Source organism: Mugil cephalus, chromosome 7 (assembly GCF_022458985.1).
Source record: "Mugil cephalus isolate CIBA_MC_2020 chromosome 7, CIBA_Mcephalus_1.1, whole genome shotgun sequence".
NCBI lineage: Eukaryota > Metazoa > Chordata > Actinopteri > Mugiliformes > Mugilidae > Mugil > Mugil cephalus.
This window is the reverse complement of record NC_061776.1, coordinates 1,791,039-1,817,482: the sequence shown is the minus strand read 5'-3', so window position 1 is coordinate 1,817,482 and position 26,444 is coordinate 1,791,039. Positions and strand designations below refer to the sequence as shown.

At 42.6% G+C, this 26,444-nt stretch overlaps 1 protein-coding gene across 1 annotated transcript in view; it reads right to left on the bottom strand.

Annotated features, from left to right (window-relative positions):
* Positions 1 to 26,444, bottom strand: part of kcnq3 (potassium voltage-gated channel, KQT-like subfamily, member 3) — an 80,416-nt gene that overhangs the window by 15,053 nt on the left and 38,919 nt on the right. Inside the window, exons 3-5 of the mRNA XM_047589830.1 lie at positions 5,438 to 5,528; positions 2,948 to 3,074; positions 1,546 to 1,718 (exon numbers count right to left, since the gene is read on the bottom strand). Coding sequence (XP_047445786.1) covers positions 1,546 to 1,718; positions 2,948 to 3,074; positions 5,438 to 5,528 — 391 coding nt within the window. The remainder of the gene's footprint in view (positions 1 to 1,545; positions 1,719 to 2,947; positions 3,075 to 5,437; positions 5,529 to 26,444) is intronic.

The following is a 26,444-nucleotide window of genomic DNA, read 5'->3' as shown; positions in this document are numbered from 1 at the left end:
TAGTGGACCAGTTTCCTGTGCGGGACCAGTTTCTTCTGGTGGACCAGTTTCTTCTAGTGGACCAGTTTCCTGTGGTGGACCAGTTTCCTGTGGAGGACCGGTTTCTTCTGGTGGACCAGTTTCCTGTGGGGAACCAGTTTCTTCTGGTGGACCAGTTTCCTGTGGGGGACCAGTTTCTTCTGGTGGACCAGTTTCCTGTGGGGGACCAGTTTCTTCTGGTGGACCAGTCTCCCGTGGTGGACCAGTTTCTTCTGGTGGACCAGTTTCCTGTGGTGGACCAGTTTCCTGTGGTGGACCAGTTTCCTGTGGGGGAACCGGTTTCTTCTGGTGGACCAGTTTCCTGTGCGGGACCAGTTTCTTCTGGCGGACCAGTTTCTTCTAGTGGACCAGTTTCCTGTGGTGGACCAGTTTCCTGTGGGGGACCGGTTTCTTCTGGTGGACCAGTTTCCTGTGGGGAACCAGTTTGTTCTGGTGGACCAGTTTCCTGTGGGGGACCAGTTTCCTGTGGGGGACCAGGTTGTTCTGGTGGACCAGTTTCTTCTGGTGGACCAGTTTCCTGTGGGGGACCAGTTTCCTGTGGGGGACCAGTTTGTTCTGGTGGACCAGTTTGTTCTGGTGGACCAGTTTCCTGTGGGGGACCAGTTTCCTGTGGTGGACCAGTTTCCTGTGGGGTACCAGTTTCTTCTGGTGGACCGGTTTCCTTTGGTGGACCAGTTTCCTGTGGTGGACCAGTTTCCTGTGGGGTACCAGTTTCTTCTGGTGGACCGGTTTCCTGTGGGGAACCAGTTTCCTGTGGGGGACCAGTTTCCTGTGGGGTACCAGTTTCTTCTGGTGGACCGGTTTCCTGTGGGGGACCAGTTTCCTGTGGGGTACCAGTTTCTTCTGGTGGACCGGTTTCCTTTGGTGGACCAGTTTCCTGTGGGGGACCAGTTTCCTGTGGGGTACCAGTTTCTTCTGGTGGACCGGTTTCCTGTGGGGGACCAGTTTCCTGTGGGGGACCAGTTTCTTCTGGTGGACCAGTTTCCTGTGGGGAACCAGTTTCCTGTGGTGGACCAGTTTCCTGTGGGGAACCAGTTTCTTCTGGTGGACCAGTTTCCTGTGGGGGACCAGTTTCTTCTGGTGGACCAGTTTCCTGTGGGGGACCAGTTTCTTCTGGTGGACCAGTCTCCCGTGGTGGACCAGTTTCTTCTGGTGGACCAGTCTCCCGTGGTGGACCAGTTTCTTCTGGTGGACCAGTTTCCTGTGGTGGACCAGTTTCCTGTGGTGGACCAGTTTCCTGTGGGGGAACCGGTTTCTTCTGGTGGACCAGTTTCCTGTGCGGGACCAGTTTCTTCTGGCGGACCAGTTTCTTCTAGTGGACCAGTTTCCTGTGGTGGACCAGTTTCCTGTGGGGGACCGGTTTCTTCTGTTGGACCAGTTTCCCGTGGGGGACCAGTTTCCTGTGATGGACCAGTTTCTTCTGGTGGACCAGTTTCTTCTGGTGGACCAGTTTCCTGTGGGGGACCAGTTTCCTGTGGGGGACCAGTTCCCTGTGTTCTAGCTCACCTTGCTGTGTGCGTAGATGGCCGAGCCCAGCAGTTTCCAGGTGCCCCCCCTCCGGTCCATGCGCAGCATCCGCAGGATCTGCAGGAAGCGCAGGCTGCGCAGGGACGTGGCCAAGACGTTGCCCTGGTTACGCACGGCCACGACGGGCACGGAGGCGATCAGCACGAAGATGTCTGAGACCAAGAGGAGAGAAAAGTCAGAGCCGCTAATGAGATTCATCCAGAGGAGGAGGAGTACAGCGCTCTGTCCTGGTGACGCTAATGAAGCCACGTTATTATATTACTTTCTTTAAATAAAACATTTTCCACAACGTCGAGAAAGAACATAGAGAAAAACTGAACAAACAGAGGAGTTAAACGGAGGAAGGACGTCTGAGCTAAAAATAGTTCTTCAGTTCCTCCACGTGTCATTAAGTTTTATTTCCTGCAACTTTGTGGAGAAAGGATGAATATTTCATGGATGATTTTAGACTTTATGTTAGTGATGGACTCTTTTCTAGTAGCAGTTTAACTTTTATATTAATATTTGTTTCAATTTACAAATAGAAAAAATACATTTATAAATTATTTAACGAGGCAGATAAAAATATCTCTTTTAAGAGCACAAATCAGAACAGACAGAGAAAATAATCTAAAATCAAATCTGATATTAAAAATATTAAATTTTGAATTATTAAATTGTAATTATTTTTATGATTTTTTAATTTAAAAAAATATTTAAAAAACAGTTGTTTTACTTTCTGGTTTTAAAATCAAACTTGAAAATATTCCAAAAAAAAAAAAAAGCTCCAAGTTGCAGCTAAAAATCTACTGCTTCTACTACCATGGTCCTCTGTGCCGTATTACCTCCTGTTTAATATATGTATCGTTTATTCCTCTAATTATAAAGATGATTTTTGTTTCTGTTTATTATTCCTGATGTGCTCTGAGTCATTGCATCTAACTTTCATTTGGATGTAAATATAAATGACCAAAAAAATCTAAGTCTACTACTACTACCAATAACAATACTACTAATAATAATAATAATGATAATAATTTGTTGCGTTTCATGGTTTCATGGAGTCTGAGATCCGTCTTTTTTCTCGTATTGTATGAAAATGTAAATTTGCATATTATAGGACTAAGCTTATAGAATTGAGAAGTAATAGGATTTATTTATAAGTAATAATTATTATTAGAGTGTTTACTGGAAGCTGGATAATTAAGATTAAAGATTTAGTTTCATTTATTTATTGTGTGTGTAGGTACAGGTATATATTTGCTTTCCTTCGTCAGTAAACTGTGTGCGGACTCAGACACTGACTATGTGCTGGTTTCACGCTCTGTGTTTCTGGAGCTGTACGTTCATTTAACTCCAGCTTATCCACGGTTGTGTTAACGTTGTGTTTCCTCGTCCTCACCCAGGATGCACAGAGGCTTGCGGGCGAACTTCAGCCTCCCCCTCCATCCTTTGTAGCGGCAGCAGCATCCGGCCGCCCAGACCCTCAGAGCGAACTCTGCTCCGAAGATGAAGATGGCGAAGGTTTCCTGCACGAGAACATCATGAATTCAAGAGGGGAGAGGCATGTGTTAACGTATCTCATCATATTGTATCGTGTCTTATCGTGTCATATATCAGCTTATCGAATCGTATCGTATCGTATCTCAGCGTATCTTATATTATTGTATCTTTTTTTTGTATAATCTTATCATATTGTGTCCTATTGTATCTTACTGTATCGTACCTCATCATATCTTATCATGTATTATCTTATCTTATCTGATCTTATTGTATCGTCGTATGTTATATTATCGTGTCTCATCTGATCTTCCAGTGAAGGTTCGTATCTCATCTTTTCTTATCGTATCTTATTGTGTATTATAGTATCTTATCTTTTAAGTTATCTAAGCTAAATTTAACTCAGTGTCTGACATTTCTATAGTTTATTCTTTCTTTATACGACACCAGATGTTGCTAAGCTAAGCTAAGCTAAGCAAAGCTAACATACTTAACATTTCTGTCCGTTCTGATTTCTAACTCTTGATGAGGTTTATTGTGTTAAATCACATCAACACACACAGACTGAAGTATTCAAATTAAATACATATCATCAACTCTTCTAATAAAAGTTTAACAGTCACTGGATCATTACTGTTCACACGTAAACTTTCTGAATAGTATATTTTAACCATATGATTCTTATAATTTGATGGTATCTTGGTTCTTTTATCGTATTTTATTTGGATTTTTCCTCTTTGATCGTATTTATTATGTGCTCTTCTCTTTTATTTATTATCGATTTCTCTTGGAAAAACTGTTTTTAATAATCTTTATCTAGTTCTGTTTTATTTCAGTCAGGCGATGAGTACATTTTCTCTTTCACTTTTTAAATATAATGAATTGATAGATAATTATATCAGAGCTACAAACTGAATCTGGATGCATTTGCAAAGAGAGATGAAATGAAATACTGTTGTCCAGCTCTGTAAATCTGAGCAGTGACACACAAAGATGTGTAACTTTAATTGACGTTGCACAGTTAAAACCCTGTTGAGACACTGAGGATAGAAGCCAGTTTATGATTTTGCAGAAATGTGTGAAATGATTCAGAAGAAAGATTTTACTTGGTTTAAACATGATGTTTGTTGTTGTTATTAGGATCCACATTAGCTGCAGCCTCGCTGAAGCTAATCTTCGGTTTGTCCAAACATAAACATCAAAAGCATAATAATAGAATTAAAAAACAACTAATGAAAGAAAAGGTGGATGTATACCCACACCCATACATATATACACATGTACACATACAAACAAAGACACACTTATAGACCCCTTCATGTCCTACGTCACTGTGACATCACAACGTTAGCTGGAGGCAAAACAGAGGGAAGCTGGAGGCGAAAACTGTCACTGTCAACCATGAAAATGTTGTGTCAAAACCGAAAAAAATCAAAAACACTCATTTTAAGTTTCATCACATACCAGCCGCTGTTAGTCGTAGACAACTTTAGTTTGACTCTGGTGATGCAACATCAGTTTCAGCCACGTTATGTGTTAGACTAAATCGTGAGTGGAATTACATTAAATTAATCATTATTTGGAGGATTCTTGTTACAATGCTAATGCTAACTGCTAGCCAACACATTGGTTGTGTGTTTCAGGTTTGTCCAAGCAGAAGTTGTATTTACTACGTTCCCCTCCACAGTGGTTCCACTTACTTCTTGTAATGTCTTTGTTGGAGAAGCTTCACTTGATAAAGACAGACCAGACTTCGTCCCCTCTGTGTCCTTTGGTCAAAATGTCCATCCAGTGAGTGAGAGTGTCGGGGTCGGTGAATGTCTTTTTAAAGTAACACTCACGGTCTTAGGGAGTGAGTGTATCAATATATTTTCTAAAATATACATTTTCCTCGTCCATTCTTGACAGAACAGTCAAACAGTTGAAATATGTTAACCGGTGTTTACAGGCTGTAGATGTTTGAGATGTTTTGCCTCCAGCTAAGCTCCGCCCCTCAAACTACCTCACATTGTTTACATACTATGAAGGGGTCTATACGTACACGTGTACACATACATACACTCTCACAACCACACAGGAAAATTAATGAAAGTAAAAAGAAAATAAGAAAAATAAAACTGTAGTATATCAGTGGTTTATCTCTCCTACACAATTATACATTATTACTGTACATTTATTTCTCATTAATTGTATTTTTAAGTGTTTCATATTAATCTTTATTGATAAGATATTCTTTGACTATGTACAGGATATACGTTTTCATATTAAGAATTGACAATAAAGTTGACTTGATTTGACTTAAATTGAACTTTACTGATGATCTTGTCTTATCTTATCTTATCTTATCTCATCTTATCTTATATGTGTTGATGTGTGGATCAGACGGTCTCACCAGAATAACCAGCCAGTGTGCAGAAACCTTCTCGTGCTCCCTGAACGTGGTGAGAATGGCCAGGATCAAACAGCCCAGAACGATCAGAAACCTGCAGACACACAAAACCACAGCGACCGGTTCAGTTTGGCTCAGACTTAAACACAGAGACGTGGACAGAGTAGAACTGCAGAGTCCCGGAGTCTCCACCAGAGAGCGCCGCCTCGCTCTTTAAATACCGCGCACAGGGAACAGTCTGCAGAATACGTTTATTTTAACTTTTTAACAGGTGTAAATGAGAGTCTGTCTTTTCATAAATGAGAATTTCAGGATTTCATTTCCTGAAACAACTTCTCCACTGCTGCCACTAAACTGGTTAATAAATTCATTCATAAATGAACATTTTATGCTGCATGTTTCCTGGATGAGCAATTATATATGTTAATATTTACAACTAAACATTAAAAACATGGATTTTTATTGTGTTTTACTGTCTTTTAATATAATTGAGATAAAGTCGCTGTTGTCATGAGGGTTTATGTTTGTATTGGCACAGCTCATAAATGTGATAAATGAGACTTTTTCCAGACCTGTGTTTGGTTTAATCTTGTATCATCTCCCAATAATTAATCCATTTATTCCTTAAAAACATCTCTATAAAAAATGCAAATAAGGCTTCCAGAGCTCTAACGTCCTTTACTGTAAAACGACGGAGCGGTGAACTCGGCTCTAAAGACTAAAATTAATCTGAAACCTGGCAATAAATCATCCTTTCACCTTTCCTACATCCTTAAACGGTTTGAAATCAGATTCTTTGAGGCATTAAAACCATTAATCACAGCTACTTCTTTATTAAACATCATCAATATTTGATCCTTTGGGGGGTCGGGTCAGATCCTTCTTTTAATTAAACACAGTAGCTGGTGATTTCTGGACGTTGCTTCGGATGTTTTCCCAGCAAAGACGGAGACGAAGCAAACTCTAAGTTAATCAGCGAACCATCAGGGCCACTTAGAAACCAGATACAGCCACTGGCCACTTCATTAGGTACACGAGTGGATTCATTCTGATCTAAATCCTGAACTAATGTTCACTTCATGAACAAACACAGTCAGAATGCATTCAGTAGTGTGCCTAATGAACTGGCCAGTGAGTGAATTTATGTGGTGAATAGTGCACATCGATCAGCCATAACATTATGACCACTGACAGCATGCAGCCTGACACAGACACACACACAAACACTTTAGGAACAACTCAGAAAAACATTAAGAACAGCACCAGGTGTTGACCTGGCCTCCAAATTTACTAGATCCCAAACTGATCAAGTATCTGTGGGATGATCCACATAGGCCCCTCCCCTCAAAGACCCCCCCACTAACAACATTCAACACCCTCAGAAGACCCATGTCCATTCTCTGATGAGTCACCTGCACAATATTGATAAGGTGGTCATAATTTTATGGCTGATCGGTGTGCAGTCCAGACTGAACACAAGTCAAACGTGTTTACAACAAAAACACAGATTAATTCTGAAGCTGTAGTCGATGTAACGCCATAAAAACATAAAGTTTAATTCTCCTCAGGTTCCACACGGTGACATCAGGTTAACGATGCTCCTGTTTTATGTGGCGACCTCGTTTCCTTCAGAGCGAAACAGTAAATGAACAGCAACAACACGAGGCTGCAGCCTCCAGCCTCTAACCTCCAGCCTCCAACCTTCAGCCCCCAACCTCCATCCTCCAGCCCCCAACCTTTAACCTCAAGCCACCAACCTCCAACCTCCACTCAGCCTCACTCCATCCTCAACTCAAGCCTCTAACCCAGCCTCCAAGCCCCCAACTCATCTCCAGCCCGAGCTCATCCTCCATCTCAGCCTCTAACGCTAACCTCAGCCTCCAACTCTAACCTCAGCCTCCAGCCCAACCTCCAGCTCCACTCTACCTCTAACTCTACTCCAGTCTCCAGCCTCGCCTCGAGCCTCCAGCCTCCCCTACCTCAGCCCAGCCCCAACTCTAACCTCCAGCCTCCAGCCACTCCAGCCCCCACAACCCCGCTCACTCTAACCTCACTCCAGCCTAGCCCAGCCAGCCCCCAACCTCCAGCCTCAACCTCTAACCTCTAACTCAGCCTCAAGCTCAACCTCCAGTCTCCACCTCAAGCCTCTAACCTCAGCCAGCCCCAACCTCATCTCAGCCCGAGTCCATCCCCATCCTCCAGCCTCACTCTAACTCCAGCCTCACCTCTAACCTCCAGCCTCAGCCCCCACTCCAGCCCAACTTAACCTCTAACCTCCAGCCCCCAGCCGAGCTCCCCTTAGCTCCACCCCCAGGCTCCCAACTCAGCCTCAGCCCACTCAAGCCTCAACCCAGCCTCCACCCCTAGCTCAGCTCCAGCCACCTCCAGCCTCCAGCCCCCAACCTCCAGCCTCAAGCCCGCAACCTCCAGCCTCCAACCTCTAACCTCTAAACTCCAGCCTCAAGCCTCCAACCTCTAACCTCCAGCCTCCAGAATCACCTCAAATTAAGCTGTTACATCTCTTTTAACTCTTTCTTCTCATTCACTCAGACTTTTATTTATTTATTTGGACAGATTTGAGTTCACTTCATGTGTTCGTATGTATCTATACATGTTCTTCTGAGGAGAATCTCAAAATGTTTCATAGAAAAATAAATAAAACGCCACTAAGGCCCAAGAAGCCGTACTGCCGATCAACCAGCATCAATATAACTGATATCATATATAATATATATAATAAAACCCTGTCAGAGTCAAATGATTCAGTCTCTCACAGCATTTCTTTTTTTCTATTATTGTTATTATCCTAACATCTATATTTAGCGTCTCTGGTGCTGAAAGTAATTGTAACCACAGATTCAAATTGCTATTTAAATTTCTGTGTGGGGCAGATCTCAGTGTGGCTGGAGTTAACCGCCCCGCTATGATGTACGACGACGAGCTGAATGAACTCAACCAGCTGCAGCCACACTACCAATTAACATTTAGCCAGCGCTGCGTGTCCAATCTTCTCCACCACCAGCGCCACGGAAAAGGTTACTTTGTTCTTTTTTTTCTGTCTGATGTAAAACTCTGTGACAGTTCAGCTTCAGTCACTGATCATCCACAATAATAGTATATATATATATAAGTAGTTTTCTAATTGTCTGTAGATCCTAAGCGTCTAATGTTTTTCCACTCGTTCCACCTGCATTTCACTCTACTTGTACATTGACAGTAAATTATCTGTCTATCTATAAACACATGAATTATAATCAGAATGACTGAGCCTGATGCATGTTCTGTCTTATTTAGGGCTAAATAAACAATAATGAACAGAAAACAGGAGCCGCTGGTTATTGTATTGTCTGCAGGATTTCATCAGCAGTTATTGATGAAAACGACCTCTGAAGCAGAGGTCAGCACAGAAACTCACAACACGTCATATTTATCTTTCACTAAATTAATTCCAGATTAGGTTGAAACGGAAAGAAAACGTCAATTTCAGAAAGGGAACGTCAGCATTAACAGTCTGCAACCGGAGCACTACTCTGATGATTCAATGTGGAGGAAGGTGGAGGTTTTTGGTTAAAAATATTAACAGATGTGTTGTTTTCAATCTGCCCCTAACTGAAACAAAGTGCTTCTGGACAGATCTGTGAAAAGTGGAATGATGATTTCATGCCTTTTTATTGCGAGAGTGAATATTTTGCATGGATGAAGTGTGATGTTAATGCATTACAATGACAGAAAACAAATAAAATGTAGTTTTCCTTCATGGCTGCTGCAGACAGACAAAAAAAAAAAGGAATTTATCTGAGACAGATTGTTCATAATTTGCCTTAAAACCATTAGACAGGAAGGAAGAGGAGGCAGAAGACTTCACCAACATAATGGACTTTAAAAAAAACACTTTGGATGAACCATACTTTCCATTCCTCACAGCAATATAAGAGAATCTGTTGGGCCTCCACCCACTATCTACGTCTCTGTAAGAGGTCACGTCACGTTTATAATAATAGATGTTTGGTTAACCCTGAAAAATAAAACGGCAACAACTCGTCGATGCAAATAGGTTGATTTAAGTCAAATATTTAATAAAAAAAAAGTCAAAAAGAGAAGAAATTCACTGAACAGAGACCTGATATTTTCATCCTGCAGGGGGCAGTGATACATCTAGCAGGTCAGAACAACCAAAACCCTAAAAGAAGAAGCTTCCACGCTTACTTAGACAAACCACTAAGTCAGAGTCAGAGTCTGGGAGTTATTGTTGTGTCATCATGAGAAAAGAAGAGACTTAAGAGCAGTTACTAATGTAGATGCTAATGTAGATGCTAATGGAGATGCTACTGGCAGAGTGTTTTTTCAATTCATTTATAAGTTGCAAGCAGTTTGTTTCTGCTCATATCAGTCTATGAAACTACACCAGGCAGATTCCCATTAACGTTCTGATCTAAGTGGGTGTTAGCAGCCTTTAGCAGTGGTTCTCTCACATAGATATGACTGTTAGCTTCATGTTAGGATGAATGGTGACTCTCTACAGCTGAGGTGTCAAACATACGGCCCGGGGGCCATAACCCGGCCCAGAAGGTCTGGTCCGGTACGAACTTACATCGAAGACATTAACGTTGAGATTAGAAGACAAAGTGACTGCTATTCCTAATTTGTCCACTAGGAGTCAAACTGTTTTAATCAGAGTCACAGACACAACAATAAGATTCACTTTTCACTATTACGTAAAGAGGCACTAAAGGAATAGGAACCTTGGTCCGATGCGTGAGCTAATGTGACCTTCCTTCAAAATGTCTTGTTTACTTTGTCAATATGAGGATCAATAAAGTCGTCAATACTTCGTTGGACAAGAATAACAGTCACAAACTGGTCTGGAAGCATCAAGCCTAACTCCACATGGAAGACTGTACTATTCTGGAAATTAAATGCTCATTTTATACATTTATTCTTTTTTACACACCTCATCTTATCCCATCTTTGGAAGGACTGCATGGAAAGAACAATAACTTCAGACTTTAAGCTAAGCTTGTTTTCTGGCCTTTCGTCTCCTTCCCTGAACCTCCACCCATTCTCTTTCTGAATCATTCATGGGCTGTTGTGTTGCCATTAGGCAGTGTTTCGGAAGTGCTACACAACCATAACAGCATGAATATTTCACAGCCCAACAGCCTGGAGAGTTTTACATAATTCACCTGAAGGAAGCGATAGCTGGGTGTTAGCTGACGCCGCCACACTCACAGCCGAGTCAGTTCCTTTTACCAGAACTTCCTGTCCCTTCAATTAAACCGGAGCGTTTCTCCTTATCCAGAGGACAGAGATAATCCTGGAGGGATGGAACCAGATCGATGTTAACTCGATATCATCCAACAGATACTGATCTGCAGCATGGTCAGCTTCCTATCCGCCCTCAAATAGTTTGTTCAATAAGATGCACAGAGTGACGTCGATGCCCATCAGGCTGACACGTCCAGAGGAGCTGGGAGGAACCATCAGGAAAAGACCAAAAGACAACATTGGAGTCCCATCACTGGACGATCTGTTCAATTTATTATTTAGGTCGAATCACATGGAAATGGATAGCTCAGTATAAATCTGTTGCAACGCAGTCAAGAGCCAGGAAACAACCAACAGACCAAGACTGGAACCAACCAACTGACTGAGATTGGAACCAACCAACCGACCGAGACTGGAACCAACCAACTGACTGAGATTGGAACCAACCAACCGACCGAGAATGGAACCAACCAATAGACCCAGACTGGAAACAACCAACTGACCGAGACTGGAACCAACAAATTGACCCAGACTGGAAACAACCGACCGAGACTGGAACCAACCAATAGACCCAGACTGGAACCAACTCCAGGTTGGACTTTATCCAGTCGTCTCTCCATCCACAAAAATCACAGTTGAACCAAAGTTCAACAACGTGTCCGGATGCAGAGAAACCGCATTGAACATATTGTGTAAAGGAGATCCATGGAAATAAATCCTGCATAGAAAACGTATGTCGTGAATCATTTAATCAGCCGACAGAGAAAATAATGTACACAAACATGTCCTGAGCTGACCTCCACCCATCGTCACCATTAGTGCGGATGCTACCACTGTGACGCTCCATTACCTGCCTGCTGCACGGACAAATGAAGCATGGAATCCAATCTGTGTTGTGATTGGCAATCAGGCATTTCATGACAGGGAGAGCCACAGAGACGCCGCAGAGAAAATGTTCTTTCCATCTATTTTCTTTGAGAGAATGCGACTGCAGGGCGGAGGGAGTTGGATTTCACGGGAGAGGACTCGGCGTCTCGGGTGGAATTGGCGAAAGTAATGAAAATTTTCATCAAAGTGGGAGATTAAAGGCAGTAGAGAGACACAGGGAGGAAAATGGGTCATTGCTTGGAGTAGCATGTTTGCTAATGGTCACTTTCAAAAGAGAAGACGAGTCCAAGACCACACATACAAACACATCTGTACATCGTCAAACACCTGGAGGTCGTTCCTGCTCTTGTGTGATTGTCCTACATGACAAATACTGAAATGTATTATTGAAACGTAATTTGCAAAAGACAGAGTTTCTAGTTTTGTTTCTGAGCTCAAGATCTTTTCCTCTTCTGCAGATAAAAGTCCTGGATTGAAAATGTTAAATAACAACCACAAATAATAAAAATAATAAGTGGAACAATAAAGAAATGATTGCTTCCTATGTACTAGTGAAGGACTATTACAAATTACCTTTAAAACGTAATCTGCTGTTTAATCTTTGATTAATACTACAGAAATACCACCATTAACATCCAAAGTGAAACCTTCACAATATTTAGAGATACATTCTCTTTTGGGTGTTTGGATACTTTATATGGAAAGACCACGGTGCAGTTGCAACTGCAGGAAGCTAATTTGTTTTGTGACTCTTTGTTTCCTTAACAGAGGTGGAGAGTGCAAAGTTGAGCCTGAACCGTTAGAATAATTAATGGGTGAATACAAAACTGGAAAGTTTAGGTTGTGTTTGAAAGAAAGTGGCCCGTCCATCGACCCCGACCTCCTCCCTGCACAGCTTCTACACTTAGTTACTGACATAAAAAAAGTCATAAACGAGTCAATTAGTTTAACACACTGGGAGGAAATGATGTTTTGGCTAAGAACCAACAGTTATTATTGGTTAGTCTTCATAGAGGTTTTATGTGTTTTTATTAAAGGTCATGTTCCTGTAATGATGCCCACCTGTGCTGCCTCTCTCTCTGTTTCCTTCTACTTTAATCCACTTTCCCTCCATCGGTCCAGCTGAGGCTCAGCCCCGCTGGGCTTTCCGGTGCTGATATGGCCCCCCGAGGATTCCTAACAACCAATTTGCCGTCGAGATTCAATAAAGGGAGTGCAGACCATGCATTTCTGACAGTTAATTTGCTCGGCCGTATGCAAACACTGGTGGGAAAGGACAGCGGCGGCGGCGGCGTTAATGACGGCAGCCGCAAGGACGAGATGAGAGAAGAAGATGAGAGGCAGCGAAGCAGATTGGGCCTGATTGTTCTTTCGATCCGACTCAGTGAAGGAGTTTTAGGAGGTAAAATATATTCTGCATCTGCAGCTTTAACAATGCTTCAGTGAAACATGTAATTCAACAGAAATAAAGATCTTATAAAAGAGAAAGAGTAACTAATCATAGTTCATCATATTTTGACATATTTATTCATATTTAAGCTGCTATGTCTGTAACGTCAATAGCAGCGTGACCGGCTACCGTCATAATTATAGTCTGAGTGCAACATTTTTTTCTCATTCATAAAAAGCTAAAATGGGGACATTTTTGGGGACGGCTTTAGGTGGGGGACAGGTCATCCAACATGGGGACTGTCCCAGGAAATGAGGGACATCTGTTCACCTTAAAACAAGTGACACAGCACCTTTTATTTGGCACAAGTCTTCTTGTTCTGCTGCTTTCTTTTTTTCATGGTGCACCGTTCCCAACGCTGTGTAATCAGATATCATATCATAACGAAAACTACGCAGGTATTCCGTATGAAGCTAAGTAATCAGTTTCTGGGGTTAATGCAGCAGCTCTAACAACCTCAACAGATGTTAAATCAGTCATCGCAGAAAAGACATGAAGCAAAAGGATCAATGAACACATCTAGAGATCGATTCAGTCTTTATAAAATGATCATCCACACAGGTCAAAGGCTGCAGCCAAACAACAACAACAACGAAAAGTTTCCTGGAGACAAATCTCCCAGAAAGGGTTTTATGGCTAAAGTGAGTTTATCTAGTTTTAGGATCCGTCTTAGTTTGACGCTGGTGAAACGACACGGCCCTCACACCGGGCTTCGCCTTTACTGAAGCCTTGACAGGTGGATTATGAACTGATTCATTTGTTCTGGACAGAGTTCAGGCGGCGCCCTGTCAGGAATCCGTAGTAATTTTCCCTGAGCTGCCGGCGTCTCTCCGGAGACTCACCGGTGACCCCAGCGCCGCTTTTCAGCCCTGACAGCAGGTCAGATCTGCAGGCGTTTGCAGGGATCTCGACAGAAAGAAAAACCGTGCTGGGAGTGATGGATTTCTCTGCCTCCGTCCTCCCCCCGCTGTGGGACGGCTCAGCGGTGGGAGAGGAGAAAAGGATATTCAGGCTGTGATTTGGGATTTGCTTATCATGCAGATCTGGGCGCTTTACCGGGAATATCCTGACCCCTGGATGCGGTGGCAGCTCTGTGTAGCAGGGAGATCCCTGCCTCACATGCAGCATCAGCAACAAAAACAGCTTGACGCCAGGTCAGAGCGTGGCGTCACATTGTTTCACGGAACGGGGGAATGATTAAGATGAAAGAAAGCGCCACCCATCCATCGACCCTGACCTCCTCCTCCCTGAGCTGTTTCTGTAGATTTCTAATTTGATTCTTAAGGTTTAAATCTCTTAATGAGTTGAACACATCGGGAGGGAATGACGGTCATTCATTAACTGGCTGAAGCTATTTCTGATTACCTGATTTAATTCTTTATATCTGGTATTATTAAATTGTTATGTTCCTGTAATGATGAGCGTAGAACGCCTCTCATGCAGTAATTTAATTACAATGGGATGTATTTTTTTAATCAAATAATCCGTGATCTGTTAAGTCATATCTATGAATTCAGCATCCACCTATATTCCGTCATTAATGGTGAAGTCATCTGTGTTATCCTGTAGAGAGAGTCGGCAGCTTAGAACCCACAACCTTCATGTTGTGATGCTAACCACTGCTAAAGGTCCTAAACACCCGCTTAGAGCAGAACACTGATGGAAATCTACCTGATTTCATTTTGGGCGTCTATGTGAGCAGGATCACACTGATGCTAGTCATTAGGATCACCATTAGCATCGCCATTAGCTTCAGAATTCACATCTTCATTAGCTTTCACATTAGCATTTCCTCTTGAGTCTCAATTGAGTTCTTTCTCTGAAAAAACAACTGATGATGCACAGCAACATCAAACCACCAAAAGATTCAATGTTCAGATCTCTACATGTTTTAGCTTCTTTTAGCTCCTGGTTTTGGCCCAAGATCATTGAGCTCAGTGAAACTTTATGTTCTGCTTATTAAATACCCTTCAGAATCATTTGGTTCAAATATTTTCTATGACTGATGTTGACGTTTTAACAGGCAAACTTCAAATAAGGCCAAACTCCTTTAAAGCTAAAACGCCAGAAGGACTTTTTCTGCTTCTTATCGTTATTTACAAAGTCAGTGTTTGCTGTAAAGAAATTAAAATTCACTGTGTTTAATGTGAATTCTGCGTCAGTTCAAGTTTTCCAATAAGTGCAGACTTTTCTGATTCATTTACTCTGTGTTGACCTTCGCACTGAGTGATGTTGGAACAGTCCGGACGAGGTAATTAGTCCAACTAATCTGATCCATTACAGCCAATTATGGAACGTTTGTTAATTAGGAACAAAGCGGCAAACTCACATCAGAGAAATGAGTAAACAGGCTTCAAACTGTGATCACGCACCGAAACATGGAAGCGTTTTCTCAGGCGACGTGAACGCTCAGATTTCCCTGACAACGAGCCAATCAAGTCCACTCTTACAGTCCCACCATGAAGTCATCTGTGGCCTCGTGGGACTAAACCCAGCGGTTGGGAAAGATCGATAAAGCCCTGGTTTAATCTCTCCGTCTGTGTCTGCTCAATAAAGATTTATGGGAGTTGGGCGCTCGTCTCTGTGATGTGAACAAGGACGTCAGAGGAGGCAGCGGCTTTGGTTTCACCGGCAGATTAAAGTTTTCCAGCTGTTTGTGTCCTGGTGTGTTTTTTCTTACTGAGACGATCTGAGAGGTCAAACTGTGTCATACCTAAATAATCTTTTAAGAAAGAAACGAAAAAGGTCGATTTAACCTTTAAACTCAAACGTTAGATTTGATTACAGTCCATGTTGTCTTTTCATTTCAGTCACTGAGGCCCTTCAGTATTTTACTATTTGTCTTTCACAATGTTTTGGTGTCAAGATGTCAAAAAATGATAAATGATAACGATAAAAATCTATAAAATGAACGACCTGAGGGACCGACTGGGAGAGTGACGCTGGATTTTATTTGTGGCAGAAGTCGACAGTGTTGGTTTCACCTGGTTGACCTCATGGTGGCACATATTGTTTCATTCATTCATTTTCTGTAACCGCTTGTCCTCTGGAGGATCGGGGGGGGGTGGGCAGCTGTCATTGGGTGAGAGGTGGGGTACATCCTGGACAGGTTTCTAGTCTATCTCAGGGCTTTTGCATGGTGGGAGGAAGCCACAGTACCCAGAGATAAACCAACACAGGCAAAGGGAGAACATGGAGAACAATGGATTTAAGCCCAGAACCTTCCAGCTTTGTTGCCTGCGTATCGTCTCAGTTATGAAAATGGCCGTCGTAGTAGGTTATTGCTAGATGATGGAATTTATTGTTCCCTTTGTGAATCATTTAAAAGGATAGATTAGAGAAAAGGCTTCGAGTTTGGACTGGTGATGAATCTCATGCATTTATTTAACCATCTAAACCTGTAAACATGAACAGAGGTTTCCATTAGCAAACTCTCCTGGAGACCATGACTGTGGAGGTTCTCAGTCATCCAGGTCATGGTGATCAAGAAGGAGTTAAAAAAGGGCAACTGGACTAGGAAGAGTTTTGAGAAGACCCACAAGACTGGATGGTAAGGAGGACGAAGGTGAAGAAGGAGGAAAAACACATCAAAGAAACCATCAAAACGTGTGGACTTCCCAACTGGGACTCAAGGCTTAAGAAGATTTCCCAAAAAAGGAAGAACATCATCATCCCCTACGTGGCTGATGTATTTTGAGAAAACATCACATTCCGGTTTATTTCAAACCCAGTCATACACTTAGACAGAAATGGTGCATGGTCCAACCCAGGGGATCCAGCTCATCAGGGATGAGCATCAGGGACCCCGCCCTAACTACAGGTAAACATTCAGCATTCACACATGTTTCCTATTTGAACCTCAACTTCCCTCCAGTCTCTTAGAACTGAACTGATTAAACATCTTCTCAAAAAAAAAAAAAACACACCTTTTGGATTCTCATTGGAAACAACATCAATGTTCAGCTGTAAGAAGAGAAATCCCTGAAGCTGATGGATGAGCCTGGACATTTCTCAAGAAACCATGAAATCTGGTCCTTAATCTCATAACGAGCAGTGGTATCGTTCGGTCACTAAGAAGTCACGCTGCAAATCCAAACTTGTTTCAAACCCACAGAAGTTAATAAAGTGAAGTCTACAGATAGAAAGATTTGAACATTTTAAAGTTATGAAGTTATAAGAAACATCCAGGATCTCAAGAGAAGCTCATATGCAGGCAACTGCTTGTTTGGGACCCAGGCCAGTAGAGAAGACCCCCTCCCCCCCCAAGAGCTGATAAACCTCAAACTAGAGCCGAAAGGTTTTCGGTGATGGTTGGAAACCTGAAGCCTTCTGGAGGTTTTATTGATCACAGCCTGATGAGTTGCGACAACTGAAGTGTTGATATGAAAACTTCTCTGAAAGCGACTGTGGTGAAACAGACAAACTCTTTGCTCTGCTGCTGATATAAAGTGACAGCCAGCGAAATGGAGGCGGCACGGACCAGTTACCACGCCAACGACTCAGGGCAGCACTGAGCATCGAACCCAGCTCTTCGGATGACGCAGATACAGACGCCGATCCGTCGGCTGTTAGAAACCACCGCAGCGTTTCCTCTGCGCTGCGTTGACCTCATCTTGGGGAAGTTAAGGACCACATCTCAAATCCTGAGCTCTAATTATCTAAGATTTCCTGGACTTATAATTAGGGTCATTTGGAAGAAAATGAGGTCCAGCAACGCCTCACTGCCCCTCCGGTAATGGACGGAGACACGAGTGGAAGACAAACATGGCCGCCACTGTCAAAAGGTCTTCGAAGAATGAATCAGATGGAGCAGATCCCAGAAAACTGAAGGTTTAGGAACAAGAACAGTGAAAAATACAAGAAAGAGAGAAAGGTCAGTTATCATTTAAATAAGGAAGGAAGGGCATAAGAATGGAAAGAAAGTCCCAAAGCGAGAAAAGAAGACGAGTGCTCAGATACTTCCACCTCTGGGTCCGTTTCTAAAGGGCATCACTCACTCATCAATCAATATCCTTCTTCTGACCGTGTTCTCATTCATCAATCAGTGAAGCTCGCCGTCACATCTGAGGCTCGTTCTGAAGTTAATAACAGAAAAATGGAGTGATGATGAAAAATGACACTATTAAATGTCCCGAGGGAGGAGGTAGGGAGGGAGGGAAGGAGGTAGGGAGGGAGGGAGTAGTGGGGGAGGCTGCAGAGGATCCAGCTCATTTGTGCAGATTTTTTAACGAGCGGCCATTTGTGTTTGTTTACCGTTGGTTTATGGAAGCAGACTTCTTGACCCAGTTCCAAATCCATGAATTATCGTCATTGCCTGCAGAGAGAGATCGTCATGACGACCAGGGGATGCACGGGGACGGGACGTCAATCAAGTCTGGTACCAAAATAATCGTATGATATTTATTCATTTTTTTTCAAAATCTGTTTTATAAATGCAACCAGAAGGGATATTTTTTTGGACTTTGAAGCTGAACTTGTTGTTCAAAAAATTTGTTCTGCTTCCTTCTTCTTTTTTTTTTTGTCAGTTTTAACCACAGGCTGTATATAAATATAGATATCAGGTCTCAACTTCCTCTCATCGGTCAAACTGATGCTATTTTCCCGGAGGATACGGGCGGCGCCATCTTGCGACTTTGCAGCCAGAGTCTGATCAGTGTGTTCTGAGGGCGGAGCCACGATGTTGATGCCCCGCCCACACTTCCTCCAGACTCACTCTTGTTTTCGTTTAATTAACATTATGCTCTGCTCTATCTCCACCAGCTACAAGGACATGTTGGATTATAATATACACTCATTTCTAAAAACATTTCTGCACAGTCTCTCACAGTCACAAAGGACGGTTGGCATGGCAACAGGTAGTCACCACTATGTTACATCCAGTTTCTGTAGCGTAAAATCACAAACTAAAATGAAACTTGTCCAAAACTTGAACATTCATCAACATTATATTAACCACCTGAAATAACATTGTATTTGCTGTTGTAGTTCGGTCCAAGCTCCGCCCACTAACATGGAGTAGGTGGAGCTTATGACCTATAGTGCAGCCTCCAGCCACCAGAGGGAGCTCTACTTGCTTTCAGAGGAGTCCATCCTTATACTGTCTTTGGTTCTGACGCTACAGGGCGTCTTACTGTATAACTTACTCTATTGATCATATCCCGACTCCCTTAACTTTGACTGAGGTCATTATAACAGGCTGTTAATTCCACATTAATATCGTTAGCACAGCCCCAGTAAATAATAATTACCCCTCTCCTCTTTCATCTTCTCCTTTTCTTCTGTTTGAATGACTAATCACGCTGAACACGTATTGTCTCTGTTAATCTGAATCGCACAATTAACTCATCAAATTAGAATCATTACATTTCAGATTCCTGTGTTCGTCGGATTAAAGTTGAAAAGCCTCAGAAATCCACCCTTTTTGTTCTGTACCAGGACGTTTGCTGACATCCACTGTGCAGCTTCAGACCCTTCAGTCCTGGATTTCATGTGGTTTTCAGACTCGAACATAAAGCGCATACGTTCAACAATCCACAGCTGTGTCATTGAGCGACCGGGTCTCTGAGCCAGAACCTTTTCTGACCGTGTCTCCGAGGGCTTCGCCTGCCAAAGGCTGTAATCTGTCACCTGATGGCCCTCGAGGCCGGGGAAGCCATTACTGGCTTGGCAGGACGAGGTGTAAGCAATCAGTGTCAGCCGGCCGACGGCAGCGTTCATTAGCACAAATACGCCTGGACTCTGAAGTCTGTGTGTCTGCGCCGGAGGAAACCTCAGCGTTCAGTCCCGTTAAACGGTGAATGAAAAGCCTTCGCAAACGGAGCCGCGTGATTACACGCCCACGCAGGAAAATACAGAAAACACAAGCTTGTACCATCTCCATCCGTATGCTGAACCTGAATCAGACTGAATCAGATTAAAACAGACTCACAGATGTTCCCGATAAAAAACTAAACTTCCCGCCAGACTTTTAGAACCAAAGACGTCTTCTAGAAACGGCTCAAACTCAATCTTTGAGTTTAGGAAATAACATTAACTGACATAAAGGGATTGAACATGGTCAGAAACACTCAGATCCTCCATTCAGACCTGAAATTAACGTTAAGTCCCTGAGTTCTGATGGATCTCTATCTTCCACTGGACCAGAACCAGGGACACGTGGTTGGTGACTTAGAGACATGATCCAGATTTAGGAACCAGATGGAAAAACTCTCACACGTATAGTTTGTCTTAATTTTCAGATCAGATTAGAAGCTAATGAGTTGATTCTAGTCCAGGTTAGTGTCCAGTAGGTTTGGGCGCATCGATCTAAATATCCATAGTATCGATACCAATGCCAGTATCGGTATGGGATCGATACTGTCGTGCTGAGATCGATACTTTTGTATATTCTCTTCTACAGGTCACAGATTTCACAGAGTTCATGTAGGATCAGGAGCTTCTCAATCCTCACCTCAGTAAAAGAGTTTCACTCTCAGATCCTGGTATCGCAGCAGCATCGAACAGCTGAACTGATGCCTTCATTGAAATGTGTCGGTTCTCAAGAGAAGACAACTACTATTATGTAACTATTTATTAATACGTGATCACTGTTATTGACTTTAGTTTCCATTGTTGTTGTGTTGTTTCTCATTGTTATGTTTATATTTTTGTTACATTGTTCCTTTTTCTTATTTTGCATCATTTTCTAAAACAATTGTGTGAAGTAAAAGGGGAATTATTTACATTTTATGTTGTTAAACTGTTCTATATAGTAATTATTGTAAATTTTATTTTTATGTAATTTTATTATAATCATAATCAAGTAACTAAAGGCAAAATTACTAAGTGATTCCATCATCATGACATCGGTATCAGCGATACTAGCCCTGGATTTACTTGGTATCGGTTCGATAATAAAGATTCCCAGTATCGCTCAGCCCTAGTTTCTAGTTTAGTTTGTTCTCAGAATCTTTTAAAGTCTCGTCACTAATGAACAGACGTCTCTGATTCAGGTTCATTTCTACCAGTGGATGAATGGATGAGGTCGGTATCTGGTCTTTAATGGGACCAGGACTCATCGTGTGTCCTAGACCACCTCCACATGTGGACTGACACCAGATCAGTGTCCACACCAGGACTCTAATCCGGACACAAGGTCTCAACTAGTCCAGGCAGACGGTCTCATTGGAGCCATGATTTATTAAGGAGCCCAAAGTGTCCAGGACATCACTCCTACAACGTCACCGCTGAGTCGGTCCCAACATCTGCAACATCAGCAGAAACAGAGACTCATCAGACAAGTTCTGTTTCCAACAACTTCCACTCTCCAGCCTCAGATTTCTAACATGTGACCGCTGAGTTTTCACTCTGTTCTCGTTAGTCCAGAGACGACGTCTTCCTCCCGGTGAGAAGCAGCGAGCTCCGTTCCTCTGATCCGGTTCATTAACAGCTCAGTCCAGCAGCGTCCGCCGGCATCAAACACTCCCTCTGTGTGTTTGTTTCAGGCTCATTACTGAGCCGAGGAGTCGGACTGACCGTGTTAGAAATCACAGCGCTCTGACCTTGGCCAGAGAGGATGGAGCCGCTCTGAGGCTCATTAATCCAGAGCAGAGCGGAGACGGATGATGCAGACAGACAGGAAGCAGAAGAAGATGAAATACAACCTGTTACACAATAATACATTTGTTTTAAATGACTCTAAAGTTTTAAAAAAGCGGCGAGATGCAGCATCACTGAGTTTTTAACTCGTGTTACTGGTTCTAAATAACTGAGGCTTTTTCCTGAATATTGTCGTCATGTTTGGTTCACGGAGGAAAACTCCAGCAAGAGGAGAGAGCTACACATGATAGAAAGAAAAAAAAACATGACAGGACCTTTCCTACTGGTGGAAACATGCATCCATCAACCAATCAGGACGTGATGTGTCAATGGTTGCTATGGAAGAGTGAGGCTATATTCAGTCTGTGGAGCGACTGCAGCCAAAGAGACATTTAGACATTATTACTGACTGGACACCTGATAGTTTTGGACTTTTAATTGAAATAGTTGTAAATAACTAAATGTGTTGATCAGCTTTAGAAATGTCCAGGTTAGATTTACATTCTAAGTTCTAGAAATGGTTGGTTCAACATGTTTGTGGTTTAACTTGTTCCTGCTGGATCTGATGGTTTTAGTCTGGTTTTAGCTCCAACGTGTTCACACAGTTTGTCAGAATGAAATAACTGTAAAGTCACACATGTGAATTTGAGTCCATCCAGGAACAAGGTGAAACAGTTTTTAACAGGAAATATGAAGCGAAAACCAAAAGCAGTCAAAAATCCAAAAGGGTAACGGTGACTCCGCTCATTACTACTACTAAACTATAAACATCTGTGGCCTCTTATATATGACCCGTCCTGTCCACATGCTTTTGGTCTGGTTGTGTTCTTTGGTCAGTGACGTGGAATATTAACGCTGCTGTATGTTATTCAAGCAGGTTCTCTGTGAAGTCTCCATTTACACTCGTGTCCGTAGTGAAGAGCTCAGCGGTGCTTTGACACCGTGGATCCTTTCCAGTGAGACAGTTTGTGAAGCTTCCTCCCTGCTGGACTCGATATTATTAGGAAGTGGAAGCGTTTAGGAACTGAAGCATGAAGCAGGTAGAGATTACCAGAGTAAACATCCTGTCAGGCTGCGCCGTGACATCGGTGACGTCTGGTGGAGGAAGGGTGGTGGTATATGGTGGTATATGGTGGTATATGGCTTATGAGGCTGGTTTTCAGGGTTCCTTAGAAGACGACCACGACGTCTCCGTCGTCTCTGTCCTCGATGAGTCCAGCTTTTGTTCATCTTTACCTACCTCTACCTCCTCAACCTGAAGTTTATTCATTTACTTATTAGGAGATGATTAGTAAAGGTTACCATGGTTACTACAGCCTCTAGCTCCTCCTCCTCCACCAGGTCTGAGGTTTGATTCTGATTATTTTTCTGTCATTTATCTAATAACATCTCAATGAAGCCATATATTTTTTTCTAGACTAGTCTAATGCAGAATATTAATGAGTTGCTGTATCACTGCAGACCCCCCTCCCCACCCCCACCCCCTCTCTCCTTTATTCCACTGAGCCTAGGATGACATGCATTGTGCGTCTCCATGGCAACAGCTGCTCGCCGCGCTCAGACTGGAGTATCCCTCCGTCTCCGCATCGTCACCATGGCGACACCTGCTCGCTTGGCTCTCCTCTCTCCTGTCAGGGACCACCGGCCCCGCCTGTGTGCGCGTCACCATGGCGACGGCCCGGTTGGCAGCCATGCCAGCGCCAGGATTCCTCCACCTCGTCTGTCTGCGAATTATCTCCAACCGACAATTATAAATCCGAGCCGTTAACGAGGTGAAGCTTTTAAATCCTCTCATTCGTTCTTATCTTTACTTTAATTGTTTGATTTCTTTTAGTCTGTAGCTTAATACGAAGGATGAACCAAAGCTGGAACCCATGAGGACGTGGAGACATGTTGGTCGTCTTCTAAGACTCTAGACGTTCACTGTCCTCCTTCTGCTTGTCCTCTTCCTCCTTCTCATCCTCTGTGTCCTTCCTGTTGTCTTTATTCTTCATTTTCTCATCCTTTCTATTATTGTTTCTTGTTTTCTGCTCCTCTTCATCAGTAAAGACGCTTTGATGTGAACAGGAGAAAAAATAAAAGCACAGGATCTGTTTTTCCTTCGTGTTTTGTTTTGTATCCTGAGGGCGAGGCCGTGAGAGTTCAATCTGTTTTCCTGCTTCGATGGAGATCTCTCTGCTGGAACCCCCCGAGGTCATGCAGGGACACGGACCGCCCCCTCCACCGAGCCTCCATTCATCACAAAACAAAAGGTTTCGCCTCCCAGCGAAGACGTTAACGCTGCATGTTTTACTTCCTGACGGATGGTGATGATGAAACGAGGAGGAAGCCTGTATCCTGATAAACTCACTCTGTTTAGTAAAGGTGTGATCACCTCATCTCAGTTAATTAGAGATTAGCATAGCTAGCTTGTAGCTAGCTTGTAGCCTGGACATTTCACATCCGGCCCAGTGTTCTTCTCTCTCAGCTCAAACATGCAGACGCTACAGGAAACTGTGGAGAAACAACCCTCCAGACATGTAGGTGGCGACAATGAGCACAAAGCCTGGTTTGAAAACTGCTAATCAAACAATAACAGAAGAGACAGAAGTCAAGAACAAGAGCAAGAAACGATAAAAAGGATAAACACTGCTACTTCTTCCTCTCCTTTTTTTGTTGTTCTTCTAAATCAACAAGATGAAGCTGAAGAAGAATGAAGAGGGAGCTGAAAGAACCAAGAACCAAGAACCAAGAACCATCCAAACACCCGGATATTTCCAAGACCAAGCTACAAACTCACAAGTTCAACTTATGCGTTGATCAATGGTCAAGAATAAAAAAAAACAACAACAAAAGTCCCTCTACTTCCTCTGAGTCAACAGACAAGAAGAACAAGAAGAACAAGCGTTTATCATCTGCGTTCTTGTGAACCAAGTATCGTCCAAACACATGAATACGTCCTTAACCAAGTCTGAAGTTTGGCTACTTAAAGGATTCATCACTATCCAAGAAGAAGAAGAAGAACATCTGGTCATTAACAGACACTAGTTATGTGAGTTTCTGAATTATTTGAAGTATTTAAACCCTCATACGAGAAGAAACAAAGAACTAGAGGTGAGTTTTTATCCCTCAGGCATCATTTTGGGCACAATGTTTTGTCACAAAGACGCTCTCTACACAAAGTTTGAAATTCCAAAAAATAGGTTACGCATTGATGTCACTTCCTCTCGGGGCCACGCCCCCTGAGTGGCAAAAACATGGTGAAATGAATCAATAAATACAGAAAATAATAATGTGGATTATCAGATCATATTTAAGACAATTGAACTCAACTATGATCCATGTGAACTAGTGTGGATTTGGAAAAGTGTTTCAGCCTCAGTTTCAGTTAGTTTTAGTTCATTTTACTATGATAAATGTAGCTAAATAAAAGATGCTAACGCTAAAAGCTTTACTGAGAGGTAACGTTAGCCATACGATACTAGGTCAGCAAAAATGTGCTACCCTCTCGAGTCATTGAGGACAAAAATGTCCACATCTAAAAAACTACTATAAAAACTGATTAATATTTTTTTTTTCTGCAGAAATCTCTTTTCAAACTTTAACACTTTTCAAAAGTACCACAAGATTCAATCATTCTGTGGGCTTTAATCCTTTAAATGTCAGTTTAATTAGTCGCTGATGTTTTTTTATTTTTTTTTTTACAAACAAAAAATAAATAAATAAAACAACAGAAAAATTGGTTATTTTCAAAAAAATAAATTCAGACTTGGGTACGACCAAGATCATCTAAAATATTGACTTCATTGCAGTTTTTGTGCAGCATCAGACTTAAAATTTACAAACCTCTTATAAACTTATTGACTTCCACTATAACCACATTTTTTAGACTTTTCATTTCTACTTGAGTGATTCATTTCTTTGTGTACGATGTGGATCAAAAGCTCAGGTTAGAGTCTAACCAGAGGTGGACAGATGTGCGATCACTCGTCCGTCCGGCTGATTCTGGACGAGATGGACTCTGGAAGTGATCACACATAAATAAACTGAGACCCCGTCGCTCTGATTTATGACGCCACAACCAGCCTGTGAAAAAAACATTTCAGTCGGTTTATTTCCCCCGATGACGACGCTCACATATCACAGCCACCGAGTGTTAAAGCGTGTGTGCTCAAGTGTGTGTTTTTGTAGCTGAGTGTGGATGGGGGGGGTCGTATAAATTTGAGAACAGGAGGAAGGTGGAGTTTAATTTATATCTGGGAGGGAAAACAAGATGCTGCCTGTCTGTTTCTAATAACATCAGAGAGAATATCAATCAATCAATAGATCGATAAAAAAAGAACATATACGCTCAGCTAATGGTATACTCTCTTCCTGGTCTCCAGGCTAATAGTAGCTAGGAAGAGAGTATACTGTTAGCTGGGAGGCTAGGAAAAGCTACTGTTAGCTGGGAGGCTAGAAAGAGCTACTATTAGCTGTGAGACTAGGAAGAGCTACTGTTAGCTGTGAGGCTAGGAAGAGCTACTGTTAGCTGTGAGGCTAAGAAAAGAGTATAATGTTAGCTGTGAGGCTAGGAAGAGCTACTGTTAGCTGGGAGGCTAGGAAGAGCTACTGTTAGCTGTGAGACTAGGAAGAGCTACTATTAGCTGTGAGGCTAGGAAGAGCTGCTATTAGCTGGTGGACTAGGAAAAGCTACTGTTAGCTAGGTGGCTAGGAAGAGCTAGTATTAGCTGGTGGGCTAGGAAAAGCTACTCTTAGCTGGTGGGCTAGGAAAATCTACTGTTAGCTGTGAGGCTAGAAAAAGAGTAAACTGTTAGCTGGGAGGCTAGGAAAAGCTACTGTTAGCTGGGA